The following is a 10,477-nucleotide window of genomic DNA, read 5'->3' on the forward strand; positions in this document are numbered from 1 at the left end:
CAGGTATGGGTGAAAGATGATAAACAATATGAAAACGCATATCTTGCGTTATTGATAATCTCCATCCGCTCCTATTCTCGCTATCCTCTCTATTTTTCCTCACTATCGATTATCCTTTTTTTATCAACACACACTACTTTCCCTTATTCATTACTATCTCCGTTTTTTCTTACTTCGTCCTCTTGAAAAAAAAAAGAAGTTGTACAGATAATTGTATCTGTTAAAATATATTAGGCACCGGTTAAAAAAGTGTACTTTGTAATGTATAATCGAATAAAATATTTTTAAAAATAATAAATTAATGATTCTCTCTCTCTCGTAACTTCCCTACGTCTACTATCTCTAATCGGTCTCGACGATGTTGGCGGGGTGGGGGGGGCGGGTGGGGGGCGGGCGGGAGGTGTCTGCGAGGTCCATGGAAGCCGGAGGAAAGCAAGAGTCTCCCCGCCCTGGGTTTGCAGCCGGGGCAGAGGCGGGGGGGGGGCAGGGAACGGTTTGGCTCAGAAGTAGTTCCAGGAGGGGGGAGGAGATCCACTGGACGGCGATGGCTGTAGACCGAGGAGGGGGAAAAGGAAAAGGAAAATTACACATGGAGCTGTCAGTCCCTGAGGGGGAAAAAGAAAAAAGATTGTTGGCCGCCAGTCTAGTAAAGAGGGAGGGGCTAGGGCAAGTTGGGGTGCTGTTTTATCTCGTAGCAAGAATCCACTACCACAGAACCTGTTAAATAAAAAACCCTCTGCCCCGGAACGTTTTAATGTTAAGCGCTTGTGCGGGCGGATACAAATATCATGGGAGGGCCGGATGTGGCCAGCAGGCATAGCGATACATTGCAATTGCGTTATGTGTAAGATAGTGTAAAGGGCCTGTCCCACGATTCATGAGCTGCATTGCGCAAGCGCGGACCAAACTGGAAGCGTGGGCGAGTGGAGGGTTCACCAAAAGTGACCCTACGAATTGACATGAAGATCGTTGAGCGTAATCCAAGGAAGGTACGTACGGCATCGAGGCGGTGCGATGACCTCAAAGCGGGCGCTACTGGCGGAATTTTTGAGACCGTTGTCAAATTTTCGGAACGCGCGCCGGTGTCGGGACAACCACACAACTCATCGGCTCGGCATCGAAGTGGGTCGGCGCCCGTGAGGCAGCTAGGCTCAAGCACCCAGGTTAGGTCGAAATTGTCATATGGATGGTGGGAAAAGGCCCTTCAGTGGGCGGGGATCGTGGCCGGAACGGACTCGGGGGGACGAAGGGCCGTTTCCACACTGGATCTCTAAACTAAACTTTGGTCACATCTTCAAAACTACGAACGTCGCGTGGACAAATTCAGCTTTATGATTTTATTCTCGTGCTATGTTTCAGATCATTGAATTTTGTTGAGTGTCCACTTCCAGTTTAGTGAGGAGTGAGTTTAGTTCAGACGGACCAAAGAGAATGCCCCCCTGACAAACTTCTCGAACAAGCTTCAATTAATAGCCAGAGGGAACCCTTCCATTACAAGCTCAACCTAGAAAGGAGGTGTTGGGATCAGTTTCGAGCAGCTTCATCAACGGGATGATCAACTACATCTTGGGCGTGGAGTGGCGGGACAACATCAGATACAAGTTAATACAGGAAGAGACGGGAAAATCCCAGGCTGAGAGCCAGACTTCCTCCATCACTGCCTACCATCTCCACCACCAGGTAGGGTTTAACATCGACTGCTCTCTGACTATCATCGACACGCCAGGATTTGGGGACACCAGGGGCATCAGCCAGGATCAACAGATCATTGACCAAATCCGCACGTTCTTCACTTCCCCACAGGGCATTGATCAGATCGACGCGGTCTGTTTCGTCGTCCAAGCCTCTCTGGCTCGCCTGACCCCGACACAGAAATATGTCTTCGATTCCATCCTTTCCATTTTTGGCAAAGATATCGCGGAGAACATTCAGATAATGGTGACATTCGCGGACGGGCAGCGCCCCCCAGTTCTGGAGGCACTGAAAGCCGACAAGGTACCCTGCCCCAAAGACAAAAACGGATTGTCAGTTCACTTCAAGTTTAACAATTCTGCCATTTTTGCCCAGCGTCCGACCTCTGGTGACGAGGGGAGATCTGACGACAGTGGGGAAGAGGATGATGACTTTGACCAGATGTTGTGGAAGATGGGGTCAAACAGTATGAAGAAGTTCTTCGCAGCTCTGAGCATGATGCAGGCGAGGAGCCTGCTCCTGACCAGAGAGGTTCTGAAGGAACGTAGCCAGCTGGAGTCTGTAGTGGCCGGGTTGCAGCCTCTGATCCAAGCAGGGCTGACCAAATTAGAGGAGCTCAAGAAAACCCAACAAGTTCTGAACCAAAATCAGTCCAAACTGGAGGAAAATAAATACTTTGAGCACGAGGTCGATGTGACTGTTAAAGAAAAGAGGAAACTTGGCAGCGATGATTCATTAGTAAACAACTGTACGGTTTGTGAATACAGTTGTCACGACCCCTGTATGTATGCAGGTTATATTTTGAAATACTGGTGTTCATCAATGGACTGGCGGGGAAATTGTGTAGTCTGTCCGGGGAAGTGTGCCTCACAAAATCACGTGAGGGAAAAGTACAGGTATGTCTGTGTAACAAAAAAGGAGAAAAAGACGTACATTAAACTGAAGGAAAAGTATGAGAAGGCATACGGTGAGAAGATGAGTCTGCAGAAGATTATGGAGAAACTTGAGCAGGAGTTTGCTGAGGTGGGGAACACAGTTCTGGAGCTGATTCAAGAATTATCCCAGGGCATTAGACGACTTGAAGAAATAGCCCTGAGACCAAACCCGTTGTCCACCCCGGCTTACATTGACCTCCTGATTCAGGCTGAGAAAAAGGAGGGGAAGCCCGGCTTCATTGAGCGAATTCAGGCACTGACCGCTTTGAAGAAGAAGGCAGAGGTCAGAGAACAAATCGCGAACAACGAGAAGCTGTTACCAGAGTGTTCGAAGGCAGGTGCGGCGGGAGGGAAAAGTACTGGCGAAATGTTAAAGAAAAAATTTTCAAACGTGATGAACTGGTTCTCTTCCAATTAGTAACTGCGAAACATTCCAGCTGTTTTCCAGTGTGTCTCATTCAACCGATACACAAATCCTCATTCTAATTCCTCGTCCTTCCCCTCCCCCATCTGCCCATTGCCTTTCACACCGAACCTTCCTTCCTCGAAGCTGCCTCCTTCTCAACATATTCCCATAGGCCCCTTATCCCAGGAAGGCTTTGCTGGCAATAGAGAGGGTCCAGAGGAGGTTTACTAGAATGATCCCAGGAATGAGTGGGTTAACATATGATGAGCATTTGACGGCACTGGGCCTGTACTCACTGGAGTTTAGAAGGATGAAGAGGGACCTTATAGGAACTTACCAAAGCGTGAAAGGCCTGGATGTGGAGAGGATGTTGCCACTAGTGGGAGAGTCTAGGACCAGCGGTCACAGCCTCAGAATTAAAGGACTTTTTTTAAGAAGATGAGGAGGAATTTCTTTCATCAGAGGGTGGAATTCATTGCCACAGACAGTTGTGGAGACCAAGTCGATGGATATTTTAAAGGCAGAGATAGATAGATTCTTTGATTAGTACGGGTGTCGGGTTATGGGGAGAAGGCACGAGAATAGGGTTTGGGAGGGAGAGGTAGGTCAGCCATGATTGAATGGTGGAGTAGAAATCTACGTTTTAAAAATGTCCATTGACTTGGCAATGAATTCCACAGATTCACCAGCCATCCAACATTCATCCTTGTCTCTTTTCTAAAGGAACGTCCTTTTATTCTGAGGTTCTGGCCTCTGATCCTAGACTTTCCCACTAGTGGAAACATCCTCTCCACATCCACTCAATCCAGGCCTTTCACTGATTCGGTAAGTTCCAATGAAATCTCCCCGCATCCTGCTAAATTCCAGCGAGTACAGGCCCAGTGCCATCAAACGCTCATCATAGGTTAACCCACTCATTCCTGGGATCATTCTCGTAAACCACCTCTGGGCCCTCTCCAGCACCAGCACATTCCTCTTCAGGCATGAGTGTTAGGTATGACTCTATCTGCTAAGGCGATAATTGCTCGCAATTATCCAAATGTGGTTTCACCAGCACCATATAAAGCCTCATCATTACATCCCTGTTTTTGTATTCTAGTCCTCTAGAAACAAATGCTTCTCCAAACAAAGCTCTTCCCTCTGTGCAAGTGTACAGCAGTCCTGTGTATCAGCTTTATTCCCCATACCTTCTCTACGATTGACTTTAGGTTCAGAGGCCTGGAATTACCTGGTTTATCCCCGCTGCCCTTCTTGAATAAAGGGACCACATTTGCTGTCCTCCTGATTTCTTGCACTTCAGTCGTCAAAGTGAACAATAAGAATCTCTGCCAGACTCAAAGCAATCTCCTCCCATGGTAGTCTGGGCTACATCCATCGTAAATCTCCTCCAAGATATATAATATTTCCTTTTTAATGGTAACATGTTCTAAGGTTCAAGAAATGCAATTTCCTTCCCTTCAGTAAATACAGAGCAGAGGTCAGAGTGAGGCCCAGCGCAAATTGGCAGAACAGTACCTCATATTTCACTTGGGCAGCTTATAACAGCGGTATGAATTTTGACTTCTCTAATTTCAAGTAATCCTTGATTACCCTCTCTTTCCATCCCTCCCTCTTCCCAGTTCTCCCACCAGTCTGACCGACCCCGTATCTGTTTGTTTTGTTGGCACCATCTCCTAGCTAACAATGATCTATTCAGTCTGAAGAAACATCACCCATTCCTCGTCTCGAGAGATGCTGCCTGACCTGCTGAGTTACTCCAGCTTTTTGTGTCTATCTTCGGTGTAAACCCGCATCTACAGTTCCTTTCTATACAGTGTAGAGGTACTGATTTCAGACTTCACCTAAACCTGTGGTACCACATAGAGATGGTTCCCGAATGGGTCCTATCCTTTTACTGGTTACACATAAAATGCTTTGGACCAGTATTTCATATTGTCTGCTAGTGATACTTTTATGTCCCTCTTTGCACTTATAATCAATTTTTAATTACCGCTCTATACCTCTAACACCAGAAGTATTCACACTGGGTGGTACAGTGCCACAGCGGTAGAGTTGCTGCCTCACAGCGCTAGAGACTAGGGTTCGATCCTGACTACGGGTGCTGTCTGTGCGGAGTTTGCACGTTCTCCTCGTGACCTGCAAGGGATTTCTCCAGGGTCTCCGGATTCCTCCCACACTCCAAAGACATACAGGTTTGAAGGTTAATTGGCTGCTATCAATGTAAATTGTCCCTCGTGTGCGTAAGATAGCGTTAGTGTGCGGGTATCGCTGGTCGGCGCGGTCTCAGTGGGCCGAAGGGCCTGTTTCCCTGCTGTATCTCTAAACTAAAACTAAACTACATCTTGTGGTTTTACATAGAGATTGGTCCCCAATGGGTCTTATCCCTTTACTGGATCAACATAAAATACTTTGGACCTGTTCTTAATCTTGTCTGCCAGTATTACTTTGTATTGCTCTACTTCTAATACAATTTTATCCCCTTTTACTTCTAAATACTTCCCCCTTGTAATTCAATTCTAAATAACTTTTCTCTACCAAAACCAATAGGTAGCAATGTTACAAAATTTTGAGATTTAAAAAATCAAGTCTGCAATTTATCCCATCAGATAAAGCATAAAAAGAAGTTTAATTTGACACCTAATTCACTTTCATATCTCAAGTATTTAAAAAGTTATGGCCATTTTCATACTCGGAAATTAGCATCTTGTTCCCTATTGATTTTCTATGGACATAACAAAAAAGCTGTGATCGTGGACAGTCAAAAGCCCATAACTTTCTTAAAAAATAAGAGAACTGAATGAAATTTCCAGTTATCATAGATTGAACCATTCTGAAACAAATATAAAATAATCTTACTTGGATGACCTGAAATTAAAGCATATAATTAGTTAGTTACCCAATTGTAGCTAATTTCAAACTTCAATTACTAGATCTAAACATCTATCCTTTTCTTAATAAATGATTAACATTTTTAAATAGCCCAAGTGTCCAAATAATATTCACAAATAATTCACAATAAAACATGATTTTTAAAATCTGATTTACATTAATTTATAAGCCAAATGGAAGGAATTTAGTGTTCAATTGCTGTAAATAAATGCCCATTTAAATCAGCTTTCAAGTCTGATCCTGTGGAACGAGCTGGTTTAGAACGTTCACATTGCGGTGGATTTGTGCCCCCAAATGCCGAGAAAAATACTGCGGGATATAATGGGCCCAAAATATTAAACTTTGTATAAAGGGATCTTAAGAAGCCCTTTTTAATGTAAAAATAAACAACTTACCTTCTGTTGTCTGCTGTATGAGACCCTGCCGGTAGCCAGTGGTTGCAGGTTTAGAGGTTAATTTTTAAACTACTATACCAATTATATAAAGCCTTTTATAACTAATAATAGCTGAAGCGACGGGGTCTTCCTGCGATTTTTCATTAATAATTAACTAGGCTGAACATCCTCGATTGGAACAGCCTAGAGAAAATTGCGTTTTAAACCCGCCCCCTCTAAACGGCGCCAAAACGCGCACACCCGCAGCGACAGATTTTCAGCTACTCTTCAGGTAGGCTTTGCAACATACCTACAATAGGATAAATGGCAGACATCGGTAGTGTGAGAACAATTATATCTCACCTGAACCAGACATTATTCTTTCTGAAGCCACAAAGATTCCACCAAGTAGCGCCTTTCCTTCTTTGTGTTTTAATTGTATGTGTTAAATGTATGTTTTTAGTGTTCTTTAGTTTGTTTCATGGGGGGGGGGGACTTTTTCTAGTCTCTTACCTCGACGGGGATACGATTATGTTCCATATCGTATCTCCGTTCACATACTAACACCGAGGAGTTGGCGGCCTTTGCTGGAGACCAAATTTGAGTGCTCCTACTGTGGTCGCCTACGGGGCTTTCACATCGCAGAGCCCGCGTTCCCTTTGCCATCCAACCGTGGGTGTTTGCAGACTTAACATAACGGAGCTCGCGGTCTCTGGTCAGAGACTGACCTGCGGGAACTCAACGCTGCAGGACGTTCGACCGCCCCAACACAAGGGCTTCGACCGCCGGCTACAGGAGTTTCGATCGTCCCGATTTGCGGATGGTTTTCAACTCCCCACACGAGGGAGATGATAAGAGAGAAGAAGATGGACTTAGCTTTGGCTTCCAACACAGTGAGGAAAGGTGTTGCATAATTCAAAGGGGTCCAGGCAGCATCTCGGCAGTCATGGATAGGGCAACTCGTTTCAAATTGGGACCATTCTGCAGACTAATGTAGGGGAACGATACATACTAGGAACTAAAGTTGGGGGGGGGGGGAATCACTTGACAGGTCTTTGGCACTGTCCATCTCTACAGATGTCCTCCGCCTATTTTGAAACGTACCGTCCACATTCTACAGAAATGTGCTTGACCCGCCTGAGTAATCCTCGTACTTTGTATTCTGCTATCCTTTCAGAAGTAATCTGTAACTTTCGCAACAGACTATGTTTAGATGATCCATAATGCTTCCGATGTAAAAAATGGATGCCTGGTTGACAGTATTGTGCTTCATATATTGCTTATTTTCAATTGAAACTGTTTTTTGTAATTAACACATCATAGAGCACGTAAATTAAGTAACGCTGTGTGACGTGTAAACCCTTTGAACGCTTGTGCGGAGATGCAGGTTCGTGTTCTGGGAGATATTGAGCAAGTCACCGGCAGGTACATCATTCAAGGAGAATGAACACTCTCTATGAGGACGTTAACATCTTCCCATCTCCATCCGTTCCACCTTCCGCAGAAAGAGGACGTTCCTTCCGAAAATCTCTGGATAACTCGGCACTTCCCATAAAACCACCCCATCCCCAGTACCTTCCCTGCATTGCAGTAGATTCAAACCTTTCCCTGTAGATCCTCTCTAGAAATCTGCTCCAGGGGGACCACAACGGTTCCTTTCAAGTGATGCCGAGATTTCACTTGCATCTCTCACATGTATGTGGTATCCGATGTTTTAAGAAGTGGACTCTTTATAAATCGGCACGACCAAAGTAGCCTGGGGCGCCGTTTCACTGAAAACACTTCGTCAGTATGCTGGACTAACTGATCTCCCGTTGCTCTAAACACGTTAATTCTCCTTCAAATTCCCACATGACAGTTCGTCCTTGTCTTCATCCAATATTATAGTGAGGCTAAAAGCAAATTGGATAGAACCTCAATTTTGCTTGGGGTTCTCTAACTTCATTTTTCTAACCTCACATGAGGCAACCCTGAATTTCACCTGTCTCAACCCCCCCATCCCTACCCCCCCCCCCCCAGTTGCAAAATTGCACCCGTTCCGTTCTCACCAACAACACCGTCAACACTTGGCCTGTGTACTTTGATCATCATTAGTTTTTTTTTTTGCATATCTTTCATCCATGTTCGATATCCTCACTACATCACCATCATCTCTCCGTTCCCTTCGAATAACTCTCAGTATGAAGAACCGAAAGACACCCGTCCTTCTCTCAGCGATGCGGCCTGTCCCGCTTGGAGTGTTTACTCCAGCTTTTGTGTCTACTCCTCTTGAGTATTGATCAGGACATCTGGAAAAGAGGGAGGCCGAAAACAGGTACTGTTTCCATAGGCGGAGGATCAGTGAGGGAAAACGGTCACTGAAGATGTGGCAACAGATAGCAGGACCGGATTTAGATTGAATGAGAGGCACGAAGCTGTTCATTTGTGAGGACACCGCCCAATACCCCACCACCACCACTAGAGGAAGATGGTCCACCAGAGTGACACCGATGTGCAGCGAGTGGGCCAAATAGATAAGGGGTTGGAAAGCTGTGTGTGTGTGTTTATTATCTTTGCAGTGTAGTGTCGAGTTTATTGGGAAATCACAATTCTGAATGGAGGGCACGGAAAATTCCTGAAAGGTTGTTTAGAGAGTACAGTGCGTGGTGGACAGGGCCTACAACAGTGTAAACAATAATATAACGTGCAGGGCTCTCACTTAACTATTTTCTTCTGTTGTCAGACCGGGCAACCGGACAGCTTTTTATGCCCTAATAACAGTTTTAGGTGGGTCACCTAAGATGGCTCGCATGAAGTGGGCGATATGTGCTAGGACCGAAGTGGTAGTACCATGTCAGGAATTATACTCAAGGAAGCATTCACAATTATTTATGCTTCAATAAAGTCACAAGACTAAACATATCACCAATCAGGACAGGATACCGACCACAATGACATGCAGCAAATTTATAATACAGTATCTCAACTCTTTTTAACATGCAGTGGATGCAATGTCACCTGGTCCCTGTCCTCCTTCCTAAAATCTTGTTTCCAGCTGTACCTCGACAGTAAACTAAAACTAACATTGGTAGGAATTTTTTTTTTTTTTTTTTTTCCGACGGTTCAAATTGCATCACCAAATCTTCACCACTCGTCACTGTTGTATTTCGCTGTTCATGTATTTTGTGTGTTTATGACTATTGTCAGATCAATTTACTCCTGGAGACAGAAAGTTCTATGTATTGTATCGTATTAGTTCGTACTCTGTCTCTGGAACTAAAATAAACCTAAACATTCCAAACCCTTGCCATTCTATAAATTGCGGGACTCTGAATCCCCCATCTAGACACCTCCCCCTTGATAAATTCTTTTCCATCTCAGTCTCTATCACACTCATCATCCCATCTGTCTCCTCACTAGTATGAGTGAGGTGGGCGGTCGAGAGGGTAAGGGGAAGGAAACTGCAATGCTGGCTTCCTACCAAAGTTCGAGTTAACTGAGCGGGCGGCAGCATCTCTGATGGGAAGAAATGGTGTGACGTTTCGGGACGAGACCTTCTAAGCTGAGATCAGGGGATCTGGAGATATACAGAGATAAGCGAAGGTTAAGGTCTGGAAATGAACTTCTCTAATTTTGCACATCAGGACCCAATCGGTATCCATGTCCTCTTGGGATTTTGGGCTCTGAGTCAGCAGGAATCCAATGTCATTTCTTCCTTGATACCCTCTTTTGTGGGAAGGATTACGGCCTTTCGTTTGTCTGAGAGATACAGCGCGGAAAACAGCCCTTCGGCCCACAGAGGTCCATGCGCCAGCAACCCCGCACATCAACAACTATCTGACACACATAGGACAATGTTTCCATTATCAAGCCAATTAGTATAAAACCCGTAGTCTTTGGGTTGGTGGGGAGGAAACCGGAAGAAGGGTAGGATTCGGTGCAGCAGGCAAGTAGGACAAACAGAGGAAATGGTATGCGTTCATTGAAAAGGATTTGAGTATAGAGCAGGAGGTTCGACTGACCAGGCTTGTACAGGTCGTCTGGGTGAGACCACAATGGGTATTGCGTACAGTTTGGTCTCCACACATGAGGAAAGGAAGGACATTATTGCCCTAGAGGGAGTGCAGAGTGCAGGTTCACCAGGACTGATTCTGGGATGTCAGGGGGACGTCTTATGAAGAAAGACTGGACGATTCATTTAC

General features: G+C 45.2%; 1 protein-coding gene across 1 annotated transcript; it reads left to right on the top strand.

The window, feature by feature from the left end:
- The first annotated feature begins 1,546 nt into the window (after positions 1-1,546).
- LOC129715747 (uncharacterized) lies at positions 1,547-7,102 on the top strand. Its single transcript, XM_055665603.1, has one exon. The coding sequence runs from the start codon at positions 1,552-1,554 to the stop codon at positions 3,043-3,045; it is 1,494 nt and encodes a 497-aa protein (XP_055521578.1). The 5' UTR covers positions 1,547-1,551; the 3' UTR covers positions 3,046-7,102.
- Positions 7,103-10,477: the final 3,375 nt, after the last annotated feature.

This window comes from Leucoraja erinacea, unplaced genomic scaffold (genome assembly GCF_028641065.1).
Source record: "Leucoraja erinacea ecotype New England unplaced genomic scaffold, Leri_hhj_1 Leri_1370S, whole genome shotgun sequence".
NCBI lineage: Eukaryota > Metazoa > Chordata > Chondrichthyes > Rajiformes > Rajidae > Leucoraja > Leucoraja erinaceus.

Bases quoted from the DNA above. Each gene is read 5' to 3' on its own strand.
- LOC129715747 (XM_055665603.1), top strand. From the start codon at position 1,552: ATGATCAACTACATCTTGGGCGTGGAGTGGCGGGACAACATCAGATAC.